This window comes from Nyctereutes procyonoides, unplaced genomic scaffold (assembly GCF_905146905.1).
Source record: "Nyctereutes procyonoides isolate TBG_1078 unplaced genomic scaffold, NYPRO_anot_genome, whole genome shotgun sequence".
NCBI lineage: Eukaryota > Metazoa > Chordata > Mammalia > Carnivora > Canidae > Nyctereutes > Nyctereutes procyonoides.
Genome location: NW_026575126.1, coordinates 62,969,368 through 62,996,218, shown reverse-complemented (window position 1 = coordinate 62,996,218; position 26,851 = coordinate 62,969,368). Strand labels below are relative to the sequence as shown.

The 26,851-nt window shown below is 48.3% G+C and overlaps 1 protein-coding gene across 4 annotated transcripts in view; it reads left to right on the top strand.

Moving 5' to 3' along the window:
- The window catches only part of MAD1L1 (mitotic arrest deficient 1 like 1), a 347,835-nt gene that overhangs the window by 223,037 nt on the left and 97,947 nt on the right, over nt 1-26,851 (top strand). For all 4 annotated transcript variants that reach the window (XM_055340060.1, XM_055340059.1, XM_055340058.1 and 1 more), the window contains 2 exons: nt 4,186-4,274; nt 26,116-26,206. In XM_055340060.1, the coding sequence (XP_055196035.1) occupies nt 4,186-4,274; nt 26,116-26,206 (180 nt within the window). The remainder of the gene's footprint in view (nt 1-4,185; nt 4,275-26,115; nt 26,207-26,851) is intronic.

The window sequence follows — 26,851 nt, the reverse complement described above, 5'->3', positions numbered from 1 at the left end:
GATCGACTTAAATATAAATCTGAGTAGGGACTCCTGGGTGGCTCAGTGGTTGAGTGTCTGCCTTTGGCTCAAGGCATGATCCCAGGGTCCTGGGATCGAGTCTCACATCAGGCTCCCCATGGGAAGCCTGCTTCTCCCTCTGCCTCTGTCTCTCTGTGTCTCTCATGAATAAATAAAATCTTAAGAGAAAAAAACAAATCTGAATAAAATGAATACTTTCTAGGAATGTGAAACCTATTGACTCTGGAAGTGATAGAAATGTTAAAGAGACCAGTTATACTATTTGTTGCAAAATGGCTGCTCCTGTCCTTCCCCAAAGAAAAGAAACAAATTGTATCAGATTGAGGCAGTTTTGAGGGGGATTCTGTGAGAGCATCAGGTGTGTGCCCTACACATGCTGACTGGAGGCTCTGAGGGGGAGACTTTTGGGAGGTGAGTGACAACTGTGCGTTGTGGGTGTCGTGCATGCACGGGATTCAGGCTGCGGTTGCCACCCCAAGCAACTGGGACGCGCCCCACAGTTTCCCCCACATTGGACTGCTGGCTTGATTTTTGGGTATGTGCTCCATATTTGCTGAAAAGGCATTTTACAGAAATCCGTGTTCAGTCTTTATGAAATATGAACACATGGATAATTTCTCAACATAATAAAGTATGTTTATTTCAGCCCCAAACTGACATGCTGTAAGTTAGAGCTTCAGCTCCCAGGAGCCACAAAACAGGTTCAGGATGTCCTGGGTTCCTGGTGTGGAGGTGCAGCCCCCAGGCTGGGAAGGAGGGAGGACACCAGTCTCTGCGGCTGACATGATCATGAACTGAGACTGCCTGCTGAGAGCTGCTGCAGCAGCTGAAACAGCGGGCAAGGGTGGGGAACAAAATGAATGCACAGGGATTTTCAGGCCTGCACATGGAGACACAAGTTAGACAATACAAGAAAATACCTCCCATGTACAACAGCAGGCACAGACAGGAAGAAGCCCCAGGCCTGCTGCCTGTTGGGGTGTGTGTGTGTGTGAGGCTGACAGTGCCCCCGTGAATAGGATGGGCAGCTGTGTCCTCACACGCTGACTCCCCAGAGTGGGCATTGATACAGTCCCAGTGTTCTCTAAAGCAATTTTGTTGGGATGTCTGAGGGGAGTGATGGTGTGGGAGAGAGAAAGCACCCTGACGTTGTGGATGGAACAGTGGATGGAAAAGGAAGTCAGAAGCAGGGGTAGAACGTGGTGAGTGACAATGTGGAATCATACATCTGTGAGGGCCATCATGCTTCAGGATACTCATACAGGGACATCCGGGTCCATCTGGGGAAGGGAGGTCAGTCACAGGAGGACACTTGCTGTGGGGAGCTGCTTACACATGGGGTGACCAGCACACCCCAGAGCCACCTTGCCCCAGCATTGACCTCATGGGATCAGATGGGAAGCTGCAGAAACCTTCGCCCATGAGAGATGGGTCAGCAAGAGGTGGGACATTGATGGGGTGGAGTTCACGGAGCCACACATGTGAACCGGGGAGGCTCTTCTTGTGCTGGTTGGGAAATCTCTCCAAAATAGATGAAGGGAGAAAATGAGAGTACAAAACTGTGTGCAGGCTGTCACCGTTTTTCTAACAAACAGAGAAATAAAGGGAAGAACCTATTCATATTTGCTGGTGGGAGCACAAGCTGATTCTGGAACCCCACAGCCTAACGGCTCCAGTGGGCTGTGGGTAGTGCCTAGATGACTAGGGTGCTTTGTGCAGGTTTCTGGGGGGTGTACGTGTTTTGTGCCATGTCGGAACCTCAGGTCCTAAGGCTGCATAAGGTTCACAGCTCCCACAACGAGGGGCCAGGACTGTGGCATCCCTGGGAAGTGTCCTGCCTTGCAGCTCTGCAGACCAGCTTTGTCTGCTGCATGGGCACTTGCAGCCGTGAGGTGTGTCTCCCTCCTCTGCTCAGCACCTCTTCTGCTCAGCCCTCCCACCGAGAAAAGACTGAGAGGGATCTTCCCAGACAGGACTCAGCTGGTGGTTCTGTGTCCTTCCAGGAGAGTCATCCTGTTCTAGCGAGGCCAGTGTGTCCACTGGCCTGTTTGGCCATGGCCGTGAAGAGGGCACAGGGCCCACCTCCTGCATGCATGTCTGGGTGGCATAGGAAAGGAGTGGTGAGCCTGGCCAGTTCAGGGAGGTGTGCGTGTGGGAGGGGCAGGAGAGGCCCCAGACACAGTGGATGCCGCTTCACCGTGAGCGTGGGCAGGCCTTGGTCCATGTCATCACGTCATGGTGCCACTATGTGGTCGTGTAATGCCTGTTCTGTGCAGGGGACCTCATGCCAGTGGGCACTGGCGGGCATGCGTGGAGTAGCTAAGTGTGTGGAGACTAACTCTCTCTCTTCCTCTGGAGACATTGCCAAGGCCACTCCAGCTCATGCTTGCTCTCCATGACCAGCAGGATGGGGGAGCCCACTTGTGCGAGGGGCCCACTTGGGACCTCGATGATTAGTATTGAGGCCTCACAGGCTGGACGCCTCGGGCCTCATAGACTGGATGCCTCGGGCCCAAGAATTCCTAAACTGCCCCAGGAGACATGGAGACACTCTACTCCCTCACCCCTGGACCATGCTGATGGCTGACACCCTTCCCGGAGACACTGTTTGTTTCCAGTTCAGGACAGCAGCATCATCCATGTCTTGGGAGCTCTCAGCCACCCCAGTTAAGGGGCCTGGAGGGTGGTGAGGTGGGTCTGCAGACCTGGACTGGCCCCGTCATTCCTAGCCTGTGCCTGTGGGTGGGCGTGCCTGAAATCACCTGTCCCTTGAGCCTTTGTGGAGTCAGGTGGGAAGACCAAGTGGCCTCCCTTTGGGGCATCAGAACGGGCCACTGTGGGGAGTGGCCGTGTAGGAGCTGTGTGGTGGGAGACACTAGTGTCTGCCTTGTGCTCCCACCCTGCCAGCTCCCCCTAACCGCTCACCAGACTGTCACAGTCGTTGTTCCATTCAGGGACTTCTGTGGGGCTCTGGAGCTTGAGACACCTGTCAGCTCACACCTGTGCTGGTTCCTGCAGCTGACTGAGGTCATTTCTAACAAGTAACGACTTACAGGGGCCATAGAGGATGTCTGCCCTAAGGACAGCTCTTGTGTGATAAACACAATGCGGCAAGCTCTCAGAGTGGCTAAAAACTGCAGGTCCATGGTCCTGGTGCTGTACCCACCACCCACAGGACTGCACCTTCCGCGAAAGCCCTTTGAGAGATGAAGGCCCACCTGCCCTCTCTCCCAGCCTCCCATTTATTCACAGACAAGCTGAATGCTGAGAGATCGGGGGCATTCAGAGCACCCCATGGGCTGAGATGGCCAGAAAAACAGCCGAGTGCAAGATTCCCATAAAGGAGCCTCAAAACCCATGTCTGTGCCACAGTAGACCAGCCTCGGTGCTTGTCGGGCAGTCTGAGTGTGACTGGGAGTCAGTTCTGGGGTCCTGTGTCCCCAGTCCACCATGCCCCTGTTCTCTCTTGTGTAATTGGTTACTGAGTGTTCTGGTCCAGGAACCGGGCGTACAGCTGCCAGACTGACCACAGATAAAAGGGCAGAACCACATCTGGCAGACAGTGCTGTCCGGAATAGCCCTGGACTCTGGGAGTGGAAGTTCTGGGGGCTGTATGCAGGCTCGCTCTTGTGAAGGCCCTCACACTGCCCTGTGCCTACACCTGGATCAACAGGCAGGAACCCCCCTTCCTGCTCCTTCTCTGGCCCCGACCAGCACCCCCCCCCCCAGTTACCATGAAGTCCCTATTCCCTTCCAGGCAATCTGTCCATCGTCTATCATTCTGCAAGGGAATTTGGAGCAGCAAATAAATAAAATACCATGACTATTAAAACAGATCAAAGCTTTGGTAAACTCAGACTGTTCTTTCCAGTTGCTATAACCTCCTTTCCCCAGATTTTGATGTTTCCCGTTAGCATGCTCCAAAATGTCTTGTTGTTCTGGAGGTGGGCGCAGAGAGAGAGGTTGTGTCTGCGTAGCTGGCAGGCTGTGAGGTACAGCTGCCCAGGGTCCTCAGGACACGGGGTAGCCCAGGAGATGACGGCTCTGCCCCCAGCACCACCCTCTCCCCACAGAAGTCAGTTGCAGGATCTTGGGTACTTAGGGCCTGTTGGGATAAGGGGCTGCAGCAGCATCTCCTGCTGACCTGCCTATGCTCTCTTCTAGCTGGAGATGGAGGTGAAGATGCTACAGTCTCAGTCCAGCACCGCCGAGCAGAGCTTCCCATTGTCCAGGGAGGAGGTGAGCTCGCTCAGGTATGTCAGCACCTCTGGCCTCTGGGCCTGCCTTTCTGAATCACAGAATCCTCTGCACAGACTTGGCTCTTCCCCCAGAGCTGAGGGCCAGGCAGGGTCCTGCTGTCTGTGCCATGGCAACAGGGCCTGTGAGCAAGGGCTTGTCTGGAGCTAGGCACAGACAACCCTATCTCAGAAGGGAGCTGCTCACAGGGTGCTTCCCATGTGCCTGCCGGGCCACCCTCAGCCTATGTGTTGAACCAGCTCAGAGCACCTCCTGTTTCCCCCAGAGGTTTTCCTGATGCCTCCTGACCCCATCCTGACACAGCACCATGCCTGGTGAGGAGTAGCTCAGCTGGGCTCCTCTTCACTCCCTGGGCCGGGAGAGGTAGCAAGTTCTAAAGGAGGAGGTTTTCAGGGAGACCGAGGCAGAGCTCCCCTTGGGTCACTGAGCTGGCCCTGCTGTTTCAGTCTGTTACTGGAAAGTGGCTGATGGGCAAGTAGATGCCATCTCCCCAGAAACTCTGGGTGCAAAGCGAGTGCAGGCCAAGCAGCCTTGGTTCTGGGGTGCTCTGAGCGCCTCCACGGGACAGGCCCAGGGTGCACGGGTTCCCATCCTCAGGTGCTTTTGGTGGGTCGGGGAGATGTGGGCAAGGACCCTGCTGCTTGGTGACATTGCCTGGGGCTGGGGTGTGAGCTGGCCAGGCCCTGTGCCCCTCCTTGGGCCTGTGTCCTCCTCTGACTGGGCAGACAGCCCTCCTTTGCAGGTTGTAAGAACTGGATGCGAGACTGCATGTGGGCCATGGATGTCTCCATGGGAAGTGTGTGGGTGCCAGTGATGGCGTCCTCTGGATTCCAGGTTTCTTCCATTGTTTTCAGTGCTTCTCTCATGTCAGGACCTCAGCCTCATAGATAGCTGTCACTAGAGATGCCCCCTGCTCCCCAATTCCAAAGTCGCCAATTTGTTATTCTCTGACTTGTTCAGAAAGGAGCATGTGGGATGGGCGTCCTTTAGGCTGAGCATGAGGACGAAGCAGTGGTGAGCAAGGGTACATTTTCTCTCTTCCTGAATTTTACAGTTTAACAGGGATTGGGAGGATGTTACATAAAATCCGGTCTGCAGCATCGGGGTGCAGGAAGCATGGCAGAGGTGCTATGAGAACAGGTGTCCATGGGGTCTGCGGTGTGATGAGCTCTGTGGGTGGGCCAGGCAGGGGCAGGGACCCCAGGGGAGTAGGGAGGCGGCAATATGTGAGGACATGGTGTGGAAGGAAGGACTCCATACTGGACAGAGACCAGCAGGGCATGGGGACCAGGCCAGGCCAGATGAGGGCCTGGTAAGGATGTGGCCTTATTCCCAGGACAGTGGAGCCGGCAAAGATTTCAGGGCACAGAAGCAATCATATCGGTCGTGTAAAAGCTTCCTGGGCTGTCCTGAGTTGGGGTCTGGAAGAGGGGCTTGGCAAGGGGACAGCTGTCTCCCAGCCAAGAGTCAGCTGAGGATCTGCTATGGTAACGTCCCCGTAAAGAGATGCGGAAAACACTCTCCAACACCTGACCTCTAGGAGCAGCCCCAGCCCAGCGATGAGTGCAGTTGTTGGAATCTGAGGGTGGGCTCAGGGCCCTGGAGAGCAGGTGGGGTTTATGTGGGTCCTGATGGTAAGTAGGTGAGGAGGAGTGGCACAGGGGCTCCCGGGACACAGAAAGGTGGCTTCCAGGGGCGGCATGCTGGATATAATCCTGAGGGGCCTTGAGTGCTGCCCTGGGAGTCTCGTGCCAAGTGTGGGAATGCAGATGAGAGGCGGCCTCCAGGCTCTGCCTTAGCGCCTCTCTGGCCATATGGCAGGTAGTTGGGACCCTTCTCTTATGGACTTGAGCCTTCAGGTGCAGTGGTTAGCAGGACCCCCTAGAGATACGAGTGGGACTTCCAGGACCTTGTCTGCTGTCAACAGAGCAGGGCCGGCTGTGCTCTCATTTGTGTAGTCTGGCACACCTCTGGTAGATTCATTTTTATTTATTTTTAAAATCTAAATAAAAGGCTTTATCAGTGATATGCTGTACATCAAGATCAAAGCTGCCTGTCCCCACCGTCTTGTTTGGTGAAAGCAACTGTGGGAGACAAGCCTTTGTGGCCAATTAATAGAAATTGGGTCGGCAATTGTGTGGACCGCTTGCCAGGACATGTGCACATTGCCCTCTGAGTTTCTGGCCACTCGACGGGGAGCTGGAGCCACATTTGACAGCACAGGACTTTGTGCACTTCCCCCTTGACTCTGTGGTGAGGGCACCTGCTGGGCAGGCTCTGGGGTCCACCAAGCACAGCCACAGGGAGCCCCTGACCCCTGCCCTTTCCCTGGACCAGTAGCTGGGAAACAAGGTCTGTGAGCCCCTGCCAGCCCCTCAGCACTGGGTTGTGGGCAGATCCCATGGAGCACCCCGCCATTCACCCCATGCACCTGGTGCCTCTGCTCCTCCTGGCATCCCCTTTATAGTAAATGTTCCAAAGTGGTGCCATGCCTCAGTTTTCCCTGTGTTACATGCCATACTTTGCTTTTCTGGGAAGCTGCAAGGAGCCATTCAAAGTGGCCTTTCAGCTGGGGGTGGGGATGCCGACAGGCAGCAACCCCCCACCCCAGGAGGATGCCCTGGCCCCTTTGCTCCAACTCCTCGCATAAGAGAGTGAGGGGAGCCCTAGTGCCCCTCCCCACTATCTTTGTAATCTCTTGTTGCCTAGATGCAGAGGAGGCCGAGTGGGTTGCTCATGGGCTGCTGGCCCTAGGGGATGGAGATGGGCACAGGCAGATGGGTGTGTTACATGTGAAGTGCATGTGCATTCGGTGTGTGGTCGAGGACATGAGGGGCTGGTGATGTGTTAACTGTGCACATGTCACACAAACACACACACGGAACATTGCTCTTTAATGAGCAAATGAGGGGACTCTCCTCAAGAGATTTAAGTGGAGGCTGCGAGGCCCTTTCAGCTGAAACAAATCCTGGTTCCTTTCTGGTGTCACATGGCAGCTCTAGCAGATCTGAGTCATTTGTGGATTCAGTGGTCAGGTGGACTTCAATCCCTCCGGAGTCACGCCCAACTCTGCCGCACCTGCTGGGCCCTCCCACCACTCCTGGTTTAGCCCTAGACCCTCTCTGCCACCCGAGACCTCAACCCCCCTCAGAGGACGGCAGGCCCTGTGCCCTGTGGTTCCACTCACACCATTTTCAGAAGGCAAAGTACTTACTTTGCCTTTGGCTCTTACTCAGTTTTTTTAAAAAAATCATATATCATATAGTCCTTGTAGAATATCCTGTGTTCTGTGCACCTGCAAGTCCACGATCAGAAGGACATGGAGCCTGCCCCCTTAGCTCCCAGTGCCAGTGGCTGATCTCAGAGATGAGGGCAGCGCTGGAGAGGCCCTGGCAGCCCAGTCCCCACCCACAACTCAGGCCTTGAAGGCAAAACCAGCTTCCCTGCATTTCAGACCTGCTGATGCCAACTCCTTTCAGACCTGGGGCTGTGGGCCTCAGTGAGTGGTCCTGCTGGGGAGGTGGTGTGACCAGGAGGAGGCAGCCCTCCAGCCCTGGTGCTCACAGGCCATGAGCTTGTCCTCCAGCACCGGGTTTGTCAGAGTCAAGCAGGGAGCCTGCAGGAATCTCTGTGGCCTCATGCTCCCTGCCGATGGGGCAGCTCTGTTGGGAGGTTAGATAGGGAAGCCTGTGGTCAGCACTGAGCCATGGGCACCTCTGTGAGCGATGTCCTGACGACCACACGTGGGCCCCTCCGTCAACCCCCTGCTCCACAGTCTGAAGATGGTGGCCTCGCCCGGAGGCCATGTGCCAGCCTGCGGTGTCATCTGCCTCTCTCCACCCTACGCTGACTTGTGCGGTGGGCTGTGGATGAGGCATGTGCCTGTGTCTGTCTCTCTTAAGGCCTGAGTCTTCTCCTGGCACCCAGAGACCCACTCTGCCGTGGCCCTGTGTTCATGTGCTACATGGGGCGCTCAGCGGCCCATTCCATTCCTCACTTCCATTTCTCTAGTACCTCTTTGAGACTAGTATCACTTGGGTAGTAAACTTCCTGAATTAGTGCTCTGTTTTAAAAACATTTTTGATCCTATTTTTCATCTTTTTTTTTTCTATTTTCTGTAAATTTTCTTAGATTTATTAGTCTTATTGTATTTCTGCTGTGATGTTTCTTAAAATTTCTTGTTGTATGGTGGTTGTCCTTTGAATATCTTTCTATATGTAGGACTCATTGTTGTAGCTTTATGAGTAGACCGTGCTTGCACCTGTCCGCCCTTCATGGACAGCGTGGTGGGTATAAACCAGACCTTGGTCTTTCGTGCTAGATGCTGTCCTCAGGAGTGTGGTGGCCTGGAGGGCTCTGCTGGGCCACCTCCCAGGACCTCACAACTGGTGTGTCTTTGGGGAAGATCCTGTCTGAGGTGGAAGTGCTGCCATTGCCTGGGAACTGAGGGGACAGGATGGCAAGCTCAGCATCACTATGGAAACCTTCCCGTGGTCCCCTGGTCACTGCGGTGACTTTGCACTTTGGTATTCCTCGGCCTGGAGACCTGCTGTTTTCTCTATGAAGAAAATAAACCTCTGATATTCCTCTAAGATGGGGAGAGAAAAAGGTGATGGAGGACACCAAGGAGGACACAGAGATGCTGGCTTTTCCAAGGATCTCCAAGTCCCATTCTGGTCAGTCAGCCCCTTCCACCTATGTCCTCACTGTATGACTCAAAACCTGTCGTGGCACACAAGCAGGGAAGACCTGGAATGGGAGAAGAGGTGGCCCACGTGAGACTCTGGGACTTGAGCGACGTGGTGATGAACCCCCTGAGTCCCTGGCTGAGGAGCTGCCTAGGCTGTAATCTGGACCAGCTGCAGACATACCCAGGACGCTCCAGAGAAAACTCTTCTGACAACACCTGCCCCATGACGACCAGCAGGAGCACTCAGGCCCCACAGGCCATGTCAGCTGGGCCAGCAGTGACCCACCTTCCCCTCCAGTCCCTAGAGCAGCAGTGCCAGGGGTGTCAGTAGGGCAAGGGAAGCTGGCCTTCTGTGCCCCGCTGAGCAGGAGCCACCAGCACCCAGATTTCCCCACCTCCTTGGCATCTAAGAGCTGAGGCTAGATGGCAGCGGCCTGCTTACCTTCTCCCACTGCCCCAGGGTCCAACCTGGAGCAGTGAAGTGGCCCTTGTTTTCCTGGCCCTAGTGTCTGTGGGACCCCATGGGGAGCCCAGCTTACAGCCCACTGTGTGCAGGCTACCCCCCTGCCCGCATGGCGTGAACGGGGCCCACAGGTGGTGGGACTTGCACCTGCCTCCTGGACCTGGCACTGCCTCTACACAGGGGCTACTGCCTAGAGCAGATTCACTCGGTTGCAGGATATGGTAGAAAGTCTCACGTCGTACCCAGAGCCAGGCTATCAGCTTGAACAAGAGGAGACAATCAGCAGACAGCAGCAGAGCAATGACGTCGGTGGTAGAATTATCTGACAAGGATCATAGAGCAGCAGTCATAAAAATGCTGCAGCAGACAAGAATCTTCTTTAAACAAGCGAAGAAATGGTAAACCTCAACACAGAAGGAGAAATTTGTTGAAAACAGACAAAAGCCCAACAGAAATGTCTGTAGACCTCGAAAATCCATCGACCAAAATGCAAAGTTCCTGGAGCAGCCTCAGCAATGGGGTAAAGGTGGATCGACGGACAGACGGCCTCAGTCAGAAGGACAGAAAACAGGCTGATGGCTGACAAATGGGAGCAGAGCTACTGGGATCCAGCCCCAGAGATAAATATACACTGATGGGAGCCCCAGAGGCCACAGAAAGATGAGCTGGAAAAACATCTGAAGAAATAATGATAGTTCCTCAGATTTGGTGTAGGGCATAAACATAACAGATTTAAGAAGCTGGGTGAGGGATCCCTGGGTGGCCCAGCTGTTGAGTGCGTGATCCTGGAGTCCTGGGATCGTGTCTCTGCATGGAGCATGCATCAGGCTCTCTGCATGGAACCTGCTTCTCCCTCTGCCTGTGTCTCTGCCCGCCCCCACCCTCTCTCTGTCTCTCTTTCTCTCTCATGAATAAATAAAATCTTAAAAAAAAAAAAAAGAAGAAGAAGCTGGGCAAACCCCATATCGTATAAAACACAGAGATTCATACATGACACATGCTAATTAATGTGAAAATTAGGGACAGGGCCTTGAAAGAAGCTGCACAGCTGCCCTGTGTGTGTGGATGCTGCTTAGAGCACCGTGGACCTGTCATCTGGGGCTGGTGAAGTGCATAGCATCGTTCCTGCCCTGCGAGAAGCAGACTGTCTTGCCAGGGAAAGTGTGCTCCAGGGGCGGGTGGGAAACCAAGCCTTTCTCAGAGTGCAAGTAAGAGACCTGCCCTTGTTGAGCGGCCAGGGGAGCATCCTGGATAGGTCAGGTTAGCAGAGGAGAGCTCAGGATTTCCCACATGGGAGGAGGGCAGTGGCGTGTTTGCTGACCTCCACACGTTTGCTGACCCCCCCCCTTGGGGGTTGGAGGCCCATGACCTTATGCAGTGGTGGCGCTTTGTGTGGGGGACGACAGGCCAGGGTGCAGGGGTGGGGGGAGCCCTGCCTCTGCTCCTCAACACGGCATACAGTCACACTGCTGACTGGGGGGCAGATGTATGTTTGAGTGTCTGAGGTAACCCCAAGGACAGCTGTACAGTGTGCTGCACTCAAAACCACTGTCAGTAAAATACAAAGGAGTCTTAAAACGGTCCAGGGAGCCCATTGGAAGGCAAAACATAAGAAACAGAGGCATAATCAGGAAACAAATAATATGATGGCGGCTTTAAGCATTAGCAAATCAGTAATACTTTTAATGGAAATGATCTAAATGCACCAGTTCAAAGATAGAGACTGACAGGTGGATAAAAACACAGGACCTATCCTATTCTGGCAACAAGAGGCTCCGAGCAGCCACAGCCACTTATGTGGGTTGACAGGGGAAAGGTGAAAGATGGGGTATCACTCACATGTTCATTCTTTCAAATGTGGCTGCGTTAACTAATACCAGATAAAATATACATGAGAGCAAAGAAAGTAGCTGTGGACAAAAAGGGCTATAGGGTGAGGACCAGTATAGCAGGAAGATGTGATGATCCCTTGGGATCATTACCTTAAGAGCAACGGGACCAGTTCCTTAAAAACCACAGACTCATGAAACTCAACCAACATGAAATACATTATCTGCATAGTCTTACAAGCATTAACAAATTGAGTTCATAACTAAAATGCTTCCCAAAAAGTTATTTCCAGGCCCACGTGTATCCCTGGAAAATTCTAAACACTTAAAAGAGTAATTTGCATCAATTTTATTCGATCTCTTCTGGAAAAAAGAGGAGGTTGTCAGGGTTTGGGAAAGGGGTGTGTGTGTCTCGAAGAGGATAGAGGATGGCATGAGCAGCCTTCTGTGTTGATCCAGTTCCGCATCTTGTCCTTGGTGGTTACGTAGATCTGCATGTATGCTGGGATCTTATGCAGGCTAGCGAGTAGGAATCTGGAGGCCACACCATCTCAGCCTTCTTGGGTTTGATACTGAACTATACTTGTTTCAGGTTGTTGCAGATGAGGTGAAGAACAGGTGGTCCTCCTTGTACTTTTTTTGCAAGTTCCTGTAATTATTTCCTGAAAAGTAAAAAAAAGAAAAAGAAAAAAAGAAAAAACGAAACAAACAAAAAAAACCCACCACACCTCCAAACAATCTTCCAGTTTGAGCCCAACTTCACCATTTCCAGAAGTGACTGCTGGTTACCCATTCCTGAGACTGGAAATTTCTTGGCTTTTCCATTGCCGCTCTAGGATTTGGATTTTTGAGTTATTTACTACTCTTCCATCTGCTGTCCAGCTTCTAATGGTCTTTTGATGTTGTCCCTTCTTTTATTTTCTTTGTCCTCTTGGGAGTACAAAGTACAGGAAAAAGAGTAAGGAAAGCTTTTACTCTTGTGTTAGTGAGATTTTCAGAGAAATTGCACTTACATGTATGTATAGAAGCCACAATCTCTCACTGGAATCTTGGTATTTTTTCCATTTGTGTATGTTTTATAAACAGTGAAGCACATCATTCAAACCCTGTTTCTCCACTTTATAACCTAACACTTTCCCATATTTTTGCAAGCTCTTTGTAAATGTTAATGGACAGTCTATTCCAAAACATAGTTAATTAATCTACTTTTGGAGCTTGAGTTGTTTCAAGTTTTCAGCCATTCAGAACAAGCTACAATGAACACTCTGCATTAACTGTTGTCCGTGATGGGTCTCAAAAGGCTGGCAATATTTAGACCATGGAAATCTGGCTGTGTCTAGGATTCTGATGCATCATGCTTTTGAAAGTGATGACAGCTCCTTGCTCTAATGGTGGTAATCGTTGTCGTCAAAGCAGCTAGCGTTGATTCAGTACGTTCCATGGGCCAGGCTCTATACCTGTGCCTTCTCTGCACTAGTCTACAGAATTCTACAAACAGCCCAAAGAGGGATTTATTTTATTTTATTAAAAAGTTTTTATTTATTTGAGAAAGAGAGAGAGAGAAGGTGGAGGGGGGTGGGGGCAGAGGGAGAGGGAGAGGGAAAAACAGCCTCTCTGATGAGCAGGGAGCCAGATGTGAGGCTCAGTCCCAGGACTCCAGGATCATGACCTGAGCTGAAGGTAGATGCCTGACAGCCACCTAGGCCCCTGCAAAGAGGGATTTAGAAACTAGTGTTCTACTGAGGATAGTTCACCTACAGTAGAAAGCATCCCTTTAAAAAAATACAGTGTTAGACACCTGGGTGGCTCAGTGGTTCAGCATCTGCCTTTGGCTCGGGTCTTGATCCCCGGGTCCTGGGATCCAGTCCCGCATTGGGTTCCCTGTAGGGAGCCTGCTTCTCCCTCTGTCAATGTTTCTGCCTCTCTCTGTGTGTCTCTCATGAATAAATAAGTAAAATCTTTAAAAAAAGTAAAATAAAAAATACCGTGTTACGACTGGTGGAATACCAGGGGCAGGGTCATACAGTTGTCTACCCAAGCATGGGTCTAAGACTTTGCTTTCTTTTTGGAAAAGGTTTAAACAATAATGAAACTAAATAAAAGCCAGTCTACTTTTATTATTAGCATGTACCTTCAATTCTAAAGAAGGTGAGCAATAAAATTACCCCTCCACACGCCCAGTGGTGTGGAACATTTGATAGATGTGCACACGTACATTCACCATCACAGTAAGGTACAGATGAGGTAAAAAACGTTGCTGGGAGGTTTTTTAATATTTTACTTTAAAAATTATTATGTAGTAAAATTGCCTTATTTCATGAGGGGTGCCATTCTATGAATTTTAATTGCCCCCTAGTTGGAGTACAAAGTAATTTCATCACCTCAAAATCCCCCTTGTGCCCTCTTGTTGTAACCACCCGCCTCCACATGGTGGACTCCTTGGCAACCATGGATGCCTTGTCTATTTTTGTCAGGAATGTCTGATGAATGGAATCCCATAATATGTAACCTTCTGAGACTGGTTTTGCCTTGCCAATGTCAAGGTAAGGGTTGTTTTTCCCTCTAGCAAGGCATTAACCTTAAGACAATGGAAACTTCCTGAGGAATGTCACACATTATCCCACCCTGGATGGGGATTGTTTGTGGAATATCAGTTTCTGCTTTGTCCTCAGCTAGCCCTCTAAGAGGTTCCCCATCTTTTCCCCCCTAAGCAGTTTTGACCCTTAAATCTTTAAGGTTGTTGAAGGTGGAAGGTCTTATCCTCCGTAACTTCTTCCTGCTGAGCAGGGGCGTAGAGATGTCCATACCTATGGGTCCATATGGTCAGTTGGGGAGCATATCCGGGAGTTACAAAAAGAGGGAGGCAACCCACTCCCTTTCTGATGACTATTGCTTTCTAAGTTTTGAGATCAAGAAGTATGAATATTCCAGCTTCATTCTTCTTTTTCAGGATTATTTGAACTCTTCCGACATCTTAACCACATTAAAGTCTTCCTATCCGTGAACATGGGATGCGTTCCATTTATTTTGATTTTCTTTTATTTTTTTGTAAAATTTTAAAGTAATTTCTACCACAGTGTGGGGCTCGAACTTACAACCCCAAGATCAGAGTCACATGCTCTTCTGGCTGAGCCAGCCAGGTACCTCTTCTTTCATTTCTTTTAGCAATGTTTAGCAATTTTCAGTACATGCCCATTTATCTCCCTGAGTAAAATTAATTACTAAGTGTTTTGTTCTTTCTGATGTTGTTGTAAGTGGAATTGTTTCCTTAATTTCCTTTTCAGATTGTTCATTACTAGTAGACAGAAATAAAACTGAGTTTTACATACTGAAGCTTGCAGCTTCCTGAATTGATTTATTAACTCTAATGAATATGTGCTTGTTTTGCAGATTTTTTAGGGTTTCTAGATTGTGGCAGTTGCAAATATAATTTTCTTTCTTCCTTTCTAATATGGAAACCTTATATTTCTTTTTATTTCCTAACTGCTATGGCTAGAATTTCCAGTAGTATATCGAATGGAAGTGGTAAGAGCAGGGATCCTCATCTTAGTTCTGATCTTAAGGAAAAACGTTTCAATCTTGTACCCTTGAGATTGGTAATAGCTGTGGGTTTTTTAAAAAGTGCCCTTTGCCATGTTGAGATTCCTGTCTGGTCTTAGCTGGCTGAGTATTGATGATTGTCAGATGCCTTCCCTGCATCTGGGGTTTTTCTTCATCCACCAAAGTGGTATATTTCGTTGATTGATGTTCATATGTTGAGACAATCTTGCATTCCTAGTACAAATCCCACTTGGTCATGGTGTATGATCTTTCCAATATGGTGCTGGATTTTGTCTGCTAGTGTCTCATTGAGGATTCTTACCCTATTCAACAAGGGTTATTGGCTTGTAGTTTTCTCTCAGTGTCTTTCTCTGGCTACAGTAACACCATAATGCTGGTCTTATAGAGTGAATTTGGAAGGGGGACCTCTTCTTTAACTTTTTGGAAGAATTTGGGAAGGATTGGTGTTAATTCACTTATGAATGTTTGGTAGAATTTACCTGTGAAGCCATCCGGTCCTGCACTTTTCTTTGCTGCTGTTCTATCGCTGCTTCTATTTCCTTGTTAGTTACTGGTCCTCTCAGATTTCTGTTTCTTCTTGTGTCATTTTGGTAGTTTGTGAATTGCTAGGAATTAGTCTAGCTTATCCAATCTGTGTATAGTCACCCACAGTCTTGTCTGGCAGTCCTTTTTATTTCCAAAAAAATTAGAAGTAACATCCTATCTTTCCATTTTTTATTAGATTTGGACCTAAGTATGTCTTTTTATGTCAGTTCTAAATTTTGCTTTATTTTGGTTTAGTATTGTGTGTTGCTTTTATTCAGATATGATTGATTTTTTTTTTCAGTTACTCATTTCGTGTCCTGCACCTTATTTCATTTTCTTATCAGTTCTATGAGGGTTCTTTTGTTCAATTCCTTGGGACTTTCTAACATAGATTTTCTGTTGTCTATAAATTTGGTCAGTTTTACATCTTCACTGGTATGCCTGTGGTCTTTGCTTTGTGCTGTTTGGGACTTCAGTACAATATTGACAATGGGGTGATAAAGGCAGACCCCTTTGCCTTGTTCTTGGTCTTGGGGCTGGGGGAGTATTCAGTCATAAGCCACTGGCAATGATATGAACCATAGGGTTTTTGTAAGTGTCTTATCAGGATGAAGAAGTTCTCTTCTATTCTTGATTTATCATGAAGGGATACTGAATTTTTTCAGGTCCTTTTTCCTTGAATTGATTGATATGATCATGTGGTGTTCCTTCTTTAGATGGTTGGTATGAAGGATGATATTGATTTATTTTTCAATATTGAACCAATCCGACACCCTGAGATGAGCCCTCCTTTGTTGTAATGTACTACCCTTTTTACATATTGCTGGATTCAAGCTCGCTAATGTCTTGTTGATGAGTTTGTGTCCATATTCGTGAGGGATGCTGACCTGTAGCTCTCTGGTACTGTTCTTGTCTGTTTTGTATAGCATAATGCTGACCCCCTGAAATGAGTTGGGAAGCATCCCCTTCTTTGTTTTCTGGAAGAGATGGTGTCAAATTGGCATCACTTCTTTAAACATTTGCACCTAGTAAACCATCTAAGCTTGGATATTTCTGTTGTGTGAGGTTTTTGACAGTGTGATGTCTTTACTAGCCCTAGAAATACACAGGCTATGTACTTTATCTGGGGATAATTTGGGTAGATTGTAGAATCGGTGCATCTACGTAAATTGTCAAGGTTGTGTGTGTGCAGTAGTGCACACAGCGCCTTTCTTGTTTATCTGTAGGATCTGCAGTGAAGCCTCTCGCTCCTGTCCTGTTTTTTCTTTTCTTTTTCTTTTCTTTTTTTTTCTTTTTTTCTTTTTTCTTTCTTTTTTTTTTTTTTTTGCCAGTCTTGTGGTGGTTCACAGTTTAATTGGCCTCTTCACAGAACTAGTGTTTGGTTTTTTTCATTTTTCTGTTTTGAGTTTCACTGATTCCTGCTCTTTATATATCCTTCCTTCTGCTAGCTCTGGATATATTTTTTTCCTTTTCTTTCTAGTTTCTTAAGGTGGAGCCTTAGATTATTGATTCGAAATCTTGTTTTCTAATTATAAATATTCACAGCTACAAATTTTCCCCCAAGCATTACTTTAGCTACATCACACAGTTTTGTGTGTCATGTTCTTGTTTCATTCAGGTAATGCTACTTTATAATCTCATCAGTTGTTTCTCTAAACAATGTGTTATTTAGATGTGCAATGTTAGATTTTCAGATGTTTGGAGATTTTCCTGCTACCTGTCTATTACTGAAACCTAGTTTAACCCATTATAGTCTCTGAATATAGTTTGTATAATTTCAATTTTTAAAAATGTATTTAGGTTTGTTAAATGCCACAGGAATATGATCTATCTTGGAGAATGTTTACCTGTCCTTGAGAAGGACTCTGTCATCATGGGGTACTGCGTTGTACCCATTTCCATTAGGCCTGCCTGGTGGATGTTTTGGGTGGCCCGCCCACCCTCCCTCCCTCCCTTCCTTCCTTTTTTTTTTTTTAGATTTTATTTATTTATTCATGAGAGATACACACAGAGAGAGGCAGAGACACAGGCAGAGGGAGATGCAGGCTCCATGCAGGGAGCCCAATGTGGGACTACATCCCAGGACTCCAGGATCACACCCTGAGCCAAAGGCAGACACTCAACCGCTGAGCCACCCAGGCGTCCCTGGGTGGCCCTTTCTGCTTGCAGTGTCTGCTTGCTGCTGAGAGGAGGTGTGAAGGCTCCAGTTGCACTCTCACTCCTTTCTTTACCTCCCTCCAACTCCACCCATTGTTGTGTTGCATATTTTGACATTCTGCTTTTAGCAGCAAGTATACTTAGGATTATTGTGTCCTGGTGAGTTAACCCCTCTACAGGCACATTTCCAGCAGTATATGTTTGCTTCATGCCTGTGTCACATTTTGGTAATTCTTGCAAGAGTTCAGACTTTGTGATTATTACTTTTACTATAATTGGCCATAAGTGATCATGACTACTGCAGCTCAGATGGTGAGCACTGTTAGTTTCATTAAGGGAAGTGCACTTCCATAGAATCTGATGCTACTGAAGACTCAGCAGACTGCAGTGGACGGTAAACCTGGCTTTTACGTGCTTGGGAACCAAAGTACACACTCGATTCGCTTTCCTGCGGGTCTCTGGGGTGTGCCCGCACATCTATGTCTGTGTGGCCCCTTTCTGGATGGTAACCTGCCCTGACTTGCCTGCACCCGATGTCAACATAGCCCCTTCCACTTGTTGCCTTCCTCCTGCCATCCTTCTTTCATTTTCTTTCTTGCGTGAGCACTTAGTATGTAACAAGCACTGACACATTTAATTCTTAAAACAAGCTGTAAAAAAACAGTAGGGACTATTACTATCCCAATTTTGTGGATGAAGGAAATAAGAAATGTTAAGTGTCTTGTGTAGGGTGATACCATAACCTTCTTTCCTGTTAGCTGTTCATTTTGGATTCGATTTTGATTCACAGGAGGCTTGCAGAAACAGTACAGAGAGCGCCCACTTGTCCCCTTCTCTTGGACATTTCCCGCTGCTGGGTATGCTTGCATGGGCATGTGCTGTCTGCTCTCGGTGCCCCTTCTTTGCACACTTCATCTGCCTGCTGATGTCCAGTCTAGGCCCCGCCTTGGTTTTGGTTGCCCCTGCCTCCTCTGCTTTGGGCAGTGTCCTGGTCTCTCTCTTTCTTGTGGCCTTGACAGCACTGGCCAGGTGGCCTTGTCCATCCCTGGGCTGGGCTTGTCTGACGTGCCTCATGAGGAGACCTAGGTTCTGGGCTCTTGGGAGGAAAACCACAGAGGTGAGGCCTCCTCATCGCACAAGACCTGAGGTTCCTAACACTGATGTTTCCTTCTTCTTCTTCTTTTTTTTTTTAAGATTTATTTATTTATTTATGATAGACACAGAGAGAGAGAGAGAGAGGCAGAGACACAGGAGGAGGGAGAAGCAGGCTCCATGCCGGGAGCCCGACGTGGGACCCAGTCCCGGTACTCCAGGATCGCGCCCTGGGACAAAGGCAGGCGCTAAGCCGCTGAGCCACCCAGGGATCCCCTGATGTTTCCTTCTGGACGCACATCCCTCATTCACACTTATTGCAAGCCATTCTTTCCAAACTCTGCATAGAAATCCCCTCAATAGAACAGCCGCGTGCCAGTGCTGCCTTCCAAAGGACAGAAGAACAAGGTTCAGCCAAACTCCCCACACTCTGTGGTGAGGCTCACCTTTTCTCCACTTTCCAGAACATGCTCTTTGTTTCCACAGGAGTCCTCACCAGAGTCACCCTGAGTGCCCAGATTCTTGGCTGCAGCCTGTGCCTATCACCAGCTCTGAAGCCGCGTCCACATGGGCAGGGGCCCACATGGGGTAACAGTGGCCTTTACTCCTCAGGAACTGCTTCCATGCTTGGGCTGCCATAGCAGTTGCCACAGCCCAGGTGGCTTGAGCAATGGACGTTTATTTTCTCTTCCTTGGAGGCTGTAAGCTTGAGGCCAGGGTGCCACGAGGCTGTTTCTGGTGAGGACTCTTCCTGGCTGCAGACTGTGCTGTCCTACCAAGTCCTTACGGCAGGAGACAGTGTGTATAAGCTCTCGGGCATCTCCCTTACCAGGACACTTACCCCATCACAGGGTCCCATGCTCATGATCTCATTGAACTCTGGTTACCTCCACACTCCATTACACGGCAGTTAGGGCTTCGGTGTAAGGGTTTAGGGAGACATTCAGTACACAGTAGGACATCCCCTTCTGGTATGAAAGACCCCAGAGCTGGGCCATCAGCCTCTCTGCTCTGGCCAATACTGCAGGATTCCTGCATTGGTCATGTACAGACTTGGTCATCTTTGCCTGTGAGAGCCCAGCACTTTGTTCTGTGCTTGAAACGCGGGCAGACGTCTGATGCACGGGACAGAGAAGTCAGTGGTGATGGAGTAGCGGCATAGTCCAGTGAGTCCATGAGCCAGTGGTCAGGGCCTGTAGTGGAGGAGGAGGCAGCAGGCAGTGCACATGGTGTGGGATCAGCAGGTGCTCAGCCTGGACAAGTGCATTATGGTCCATATTGCTTTTCTAACTATCCTCCAGCACTGTTAGTGGTCCCCCCCCCTCCAGGCCATCCTGGGGTCTCACTACTGGCACCTGCCTCTATCACCATTGCTTGTAGTGTAGTGAAAACAGCCAGCACCTGCCTTCTAGCTGATTCCTGCATGCACACACCTGCTTTGACTGGCATAGTCTTCTCAGGAGGTGATCTGGGATGTCATCCGGTTTGTATAGCACCCTCTGTGTCTAAAAAGCTTGGAATCACTCAGTTTCAAGAACTCACACCACAGATGCTTTCTTTGAACTGCTTGAAGGCAGAGCAGACTTGTGAGCCTTTGAACTCACACGGGTTTATTCTCCCTCCGCAAGGGAACAAGTTTCCCTGAAGAGGGCAACAGGGGAAGGAAGGTGCTCTGTTTTCAGATGCGTGAATGAGTGTTATTCAGATGCGTGAACGACTGTTATTTATGTGGATTTGTTCTCTTGACAGTGGCATGGATTACAGCAAGCCATTTTATTGATAATGCCTGCAGCCGCATGCCTGTGCTTATTTGAATTTAGCCCTCGAGAACATTTGCTCACCAACCTTCAGAATCTATAACATCCTGTTTTAACAGGGGCCCAGCAGGCCTTCTCACTCAGCCTGCACCCAAGATGTGGGAGTCTTTCCCACAGGTGTCTTCCCTGAGGCAGCCTCAGGTGCTGGACCTGCCCCACACTCCTGGGGATGCCTCCATGTCTGTCCCTCTAGAAGCCCTGACCCAGCAGGGAAGGCATGGACACTAGAGCCTGACCACAGGGCCCAAGTCCCATGTGCGAGGATGGTGCATGTCTGGTCCACCTCGGGGGGCAGGGGGCGGGGGGCTGTGGCATCACTCACCGAGCTATGGACGTTGGCAGGTGTTTTTACAGCTTTATTGAGGTGTAACTGAGCTGTGACAAGTTGCATGTAATTCAGAGTATACAGTTTGATGTTCTCACAGATGTGTGTGCACACATGCCAGTGTCCAACGGTCAGCACGCTCCAGGTGGCAGACCTCTCCCTTACCCCCGACATTCTCTTCCGAGTGACTGGAACCCTCACTTGCTTCCACACCTCAGGCAGCCTCTGACCTGCTTTCACTCAAGTAGATTGGTTGGCATTTGATAAAGTTGGAGAGGAATGGACTCCTGCAGTGTCCACTCTTCTGTGTCTGGCTTACTGTTTTGAGAGATCACTGTGTACTCCTTTGTATTGCCGGGTCCTGTTTCCTGGTGTAGACACACTGCTGTTTGTCTCTGTGTGCACTTGGTGACTGGCGTTCGCTTTCCCCAGCGTTAGGCTGTCATAGACAAAGCTGCTTTATGCTACAGATAAAGTCCTTCTGTAGAGATGTACTTTATTTTCCCTCCAGTAACCACTGACTTGGGGAATGGCTGGTAGTTGTATGTTTCAGTTATTTAGGAATCTGCTCTCTGCAAAGTGGCTGCACCTCCCAGCATCTCCACAGCCTTTACATTGTAATCATAATTGGTGTGTGGTGATGTCTGCTTGTGGTTTGAACTTTGTTTCCTTAACGAGTGATGACGTTCGTTGAGCGTCTCTGCTTGTCATCATCTAGTATCTTGTTTGGCAAAGTGTTCCAGCTTGTGTCCAGTTTTTATTTGATGGTTTGCTCCTTGCTAAGTCTGGAGCTTTCTTTATCGATTCTGGGTGCAGGTCCTCTGTCAGATACTTGCTTTGGAGGCATCTCCTGTTCTGTGGCTTATTGTTTCACTGCCTTTGTGAGGCTTTTAAAGAGAAATCTGTATCAATGTTTTTTCTTTTATTTGTTAGTATTTGGATATTGTAGCTGTGAAACTTTTGCCTATCCCAGATTCACAGGTTTTCCCCTACATTCTTTGTCAGTTTTATAATTTTCCAACTTACATGGAGGTTTATATTTCTATTTTGAGCTATTTTTTGATATTCTACACATAACAGAATTTGAAGTGGTATTTTTTTTTTTTTAACGAATACTCAGCTGTTCCTGTTCCAGCACCATTTGTTAAAAAGACATCCTTTCGGGATCCCTGGATGGTGCAGCGGTTTAGCGCCTGCCTTTGGCCCAGGGCGCGATCCTGGAGACCCGATCGAATCCCACGTCGGGCTCCCGGTGCATGGAGCCTGCTTCTCCCTCTGTCTATGTCTCTGCCTTTCTCTCTCTCTGTGACTATCATAAATGAATAAAAATTAAAAAGTAAATAAGTAAATAAATAAAAAGACATCTTTTCTAGGCACGTGGGGGGGTCAGTTGATTAAGGTCTGACTCTTGATTTTTGGCTCAGGTCATGATCCCAGGGTCCTGGAATTGAACTCTGCATCTGGCTCTGTGCTCAGCGGAAAGTCTGCTTCTCCCTCTTCCCCTGCCCCTCTGACCACTCATGTGCAAGCTCTCTCTCTCTCTCAAATAAATAAATAAATCTTAAAAAAAAAATATTTCCTTTCTATACTGAATTGCTTTGGAATATTAATCAGAACATGCTGTCCCTGTATAGGTGTTTATTTCTGGGTGCTGTTGTGTTTCCTCAGTGTGACTACAGGCCAGGGCTGTTTTGGTCACTAAGGCTTTATGACAGCTCTAGAGACTAGGTAGTTAGCTCTCCAACCTTTTCCCCAATGTTGTTTTGAGCATTCTGGGCCCATTACATTTCCACATGACTTTTAAAATCTGTATGCACAGTGAAGTGTGTGGGATTTGACTGGATGGCTTGGATTCTTTCAAACGATGTGGGGAGAGGTGAAATCTCAGCAGGCAGGCCTTGCAGTCACGACCACGTGTATCTCCATGTGTTTGGGCTGACATTAATTCCCCTTCTCTCAGTGGACCCCCATGTAATTTTCAGAAGGCAGGCCTCTGGTGGCTTTTCCAGACCGATCTCCACAAGCTCTATGTTCTTGGACGCTACTGTAAATTAGGATTTCCAGTTACTAATTTCTAACTCATTCCATTAGGGTCACAGAAGGTATTTTGAACTCTAAAATCCTTTTCAACATGTTGAGCCTCCTTGTATGGACCAGTCTCTGTCTGTGTTGGTAAATATGTGCATATGCCTATGGAGGACTGTGCCCTCTGCTGTTGTGGTCAGTGTTCCCACAGGACACTGGAGTCAAGATGCCTGATCATGTTGTTCATGTCTACTTTATCCTTCTAGGTTTTTTGCTCCTTGTCCTATGAGTTATGGAGACAGTGCTAGTGAAATCTCTGGCTGTAATTGTGGACTTTGTTACTTAAACTCAACATTTCTAACTCACATTTCAGGTTTTGCTGCATCTCTGTTGAAGCTCTATCGTTAGCAAATAAGTGTTGAGGACAGTTGACCTTCTTTGTCATCATGAATTTGCCTTGTGGATGCCATTCTTAGCTCTGAAATTCACTTTGATAATAACAATGTCTCCAGCTTTCTCTGTTGGTCTTCCCCATGTTAGTGTCTGAGGTAGGTTTGCCTCTTTATATCAAGAGCGCTGTTTTGTAAGTGCATAGTTGGGGGTCTCTGTTCTATCCACTTTGATAGTCTGTGTTCAGGCGGGTGTGTAGGCCGTTCAACATGTCATGTGGCGGCTGGTACAGCTGGGTCTCACTCTCTTCTCCTCATCCCATCTCTTCCTCTGCATTCCCTATTCTGTTTTTCTGGCTTCTTTCTAATTCATTGTGTTTCATCATTTCGTTTCCTTTTTTCACTTATTAGTTGTCACTCTTTATTATTTTAGGAGTTGTTTTGGGGGTTATGGTATACATCTTTCACTTATCTCAATCTTCCTCCAAGAGATGCTATACCTTCCCACATATGCAGCCTCATCACCGTGTATCTGATTTTCCCCTCAAGCTTCTGCTGTGTGTGTCACACGTTTTACTTATACCTCTACCTTAGACCCCAGTACACTTGTGTTAGTTCTGTTGAAACATTCAGTCTCTTGAAAAAAAATAGTAATTTGCTTTTGTATCTTGTCTAGAAGATGCAGTGTGTATCTATCTATCTATAGATACACATACACATGCACTATGGAATATTAGCCATAAAAAATGAGATCTTACCATTTATGACAACATGGATGGACCTAGAGGCTATTATGCTCAGTGAACTAAGTCAGAGAAAGAAAAATACTTTATCCTTTTACTAATATGGAGTCTTAAAGACAAAATGAGTGAAGAAATGAAACAAAACAGACACGGACAGATGAGAGAACAAAGTGCTGGCTACCAGAAGGCAGGGTGGAGGGGTTAAGAGGTACAGAGCAGCCCTTATAAAACAGGTAGGTCTCAGGGGTTAACATATAGCACAGGGAGTGCAGCCTGCGACACTGTAGTAACTTTGTGTGGTGACAATACACCATGGTGAGCATTTCGTGACATCTGTGGAATCATGGTGTTGTACACAAGAAACTCGTGTGATAGTGTTTGTCAACTGTATGTCAACTGCAAATAGAAGCTAGTAATTTGGGCAGCCCCAGTGGTGCAGCGGTTTAGCGCCGCCTGCAGCCTGGGGTGTGATCCTGGAGACCCGGGATCGAGTCCCATGTCAGGCTCCCTGCATGGAACCTGCTTCTCCCTCTGCCTGTGTCTCTGCCTCTCTCTCGCTCTCTCTAAATAAATAAATAAATAAATAAATAAATAAATAAATAAATAAATAAATAAATAAATCTTAAAAAAAAAAAGAAGCTAGTAATTTAAGTATCCCTAGAAGATGTAGATGAAATTGAAAACCGTCTGTTTGCCCACGTAGCCATGCTCTCCACTACTCCTCACTCCTTTGCGTGGATCCAAGTCTCCATGTGGTATCCCTGTCCTGCTGCTGGAAGGGCTTCCCTTGACCTTCTTCATGAAGCAGATCTGCTGGGGATGAGTTCTTGTGGGTTTCGTTTGCCTGAGAACACCTTTATTTTGCTTTTGTTTCACTGGGAATAGAATTCTACCTTGGTATTTTTTTTTATTTCGGTATTTCAAAGATTTCTCTTTCTCTCTAGCACTGTGGCTGTTTGTCTTTATGGATCTTGTGCTTGGGGTCAAGCTTCTTGGGTCTGTGTATACTTTTCATCAAATTTGGCACTTTCCTATGGTGTTTTGTCTTCCTGTCCCCACCTGTCCTTTCCTTCAGGTGCTCTGCTCATGTGGACATTATGCTCCATGAAGTCACCCACAGCTCAGTGACGATCTTTCAGTCTTAAATATTCCTTCTCTTCCCTCTTTTATTTTGGATGGTTTTGTGTGTTGGATTTTTTTTTTCCTGTAGTCTTCAGGTGTGTAAATTTTTCTCCTACAGAGTCCACTCCATCATTAGCCCGTCCAATGGTGACCAATGTCACCTTAGGTGCTGGGGCTTCCTCTCCAGGAATGGGGGTGTCTCGCACTCTCCTTCCCTGTGCTGAGCTGCCTAACAGTGGATCATAGCTCCATGGCCCAACACTTTCAGTAACTGCTTTAATGTCTTTGGATGCTACTTACTGTCTGCTGTTCTTGGTAGGTTTCAATTGATTGACTATTCTCCTCATTATGGGTCATATTTTCCTACTTCTTTTAATGCCTCTGCTAGGCCTTGATTAGTTGGCAGACACTGAATTTTGGCTTGTTGGATTCTGAATATTTTTGTATTCATATAAATCTTCTTGAGCCTTTTCAGAGATGCAATTAGGTTTCTTAGAAAGAGTTTGGTCCTTTTAGATCTTATGTGATTTGCTAGGCCTAGTCTAGAGATAATGATCTCATGCTCCTGAGCCCAGCCCTTCCTGAATAATCTATGAGATGTGAGTTTTCCATTCTGGCTGCTGGTGAGAAAGGCCCTGCTCCTCAGCCTGTGTGCGTGCCCAGCACAGCTTCCTGGACACCTTTTCAGTTTTTAAATCACGTGAGTATAGTGCCTTTCAAAAAATTAATGAAATGAAGACAAAAATAGGCCCTTTCTTACAGCAAACTGAAGCCTGCCCCACGCTTGTGTCAGCTACTGGCCTTTGCATGGCCTCTGGGCCTGTGAGGGAGGAGGGACTCTGCAGGGTCCCCCAGAGCCTGCTTCCCTCCCCAGCCCACATTTCTTTGGGCTGTGCTTCTGTGTCCTCTACAACATGTGGTCACACCTCCTGGGACCAACAGGCACAGGACATGTGCTGGCGCCCCCCGTCCTGCCTCTGGCTAGTGTTTCCCCTGCCCGCCTCGAGTTGTGGCCATTGAAGACCCCCTGCCAAGCCCTCCCTGTTGAAATGGATGGGTAATCTGTGGTGTAGTCCTGATGGTCTGGCTCTTCCTGCAGGTTGAAGATTGAGGAGCTGGAAGGGGAGCGCAGTCGTCTGGAAGAAGACAAGAAAACGCTGGAAATGCAGCTTGAACGGTTCACCCTACAGGTACGCGCTCACAGGTGGCCCTTGGTGGAGGCTTCTCCCAGAACTCTGCATTCTCCTTGCAGGCGTATCCTATCCTCCTGGCTTCTCTCTGCACCTACAGATGTCCCATCTTTACCCAGCAGGGAGCGTGTCCTGCCTTTGGGCTGCACATCACCAGCCCAAGGCCCTGGTCCCATGTTCTGTCAGTTTGTCTCCCCTGTCCCTGCACCGGCCATAGCCCATGAGTTGTGTAGGTGAGCAGCCTCACCAGATCTTCTCTGCTTGGTTTTGGTTTGTCTCCAGGCCCATCCCCACCTGCCTGCAGTCATGAAGTCATACTGCTACTCACACTGTTTTACTTTTACTTTGTTTTTCATTTTTATCCTCCTGTCTAAATTGTTCCATGGCAAGAAACCTGCAGGTTTGTGATTACCCAGATTTTGGACAGGCCATTGATTTTATCTTGACACCTATTAGAGGCAAATCAAATCTCTTTTTTATTATGGATTCTTGGAGACGGGAGAAGTGACAACTCTGATGAAGTGAGGTGCCATGAGCTGCGGCTGACAGTGTTCAGCTCTACGACCTGTACTGGTTTAATTGGGCCACAGTCCTCAGAAGGGAGAGCTGAGCTGTTGGCAGATCGACCCCCGCGGCCCATCAGCA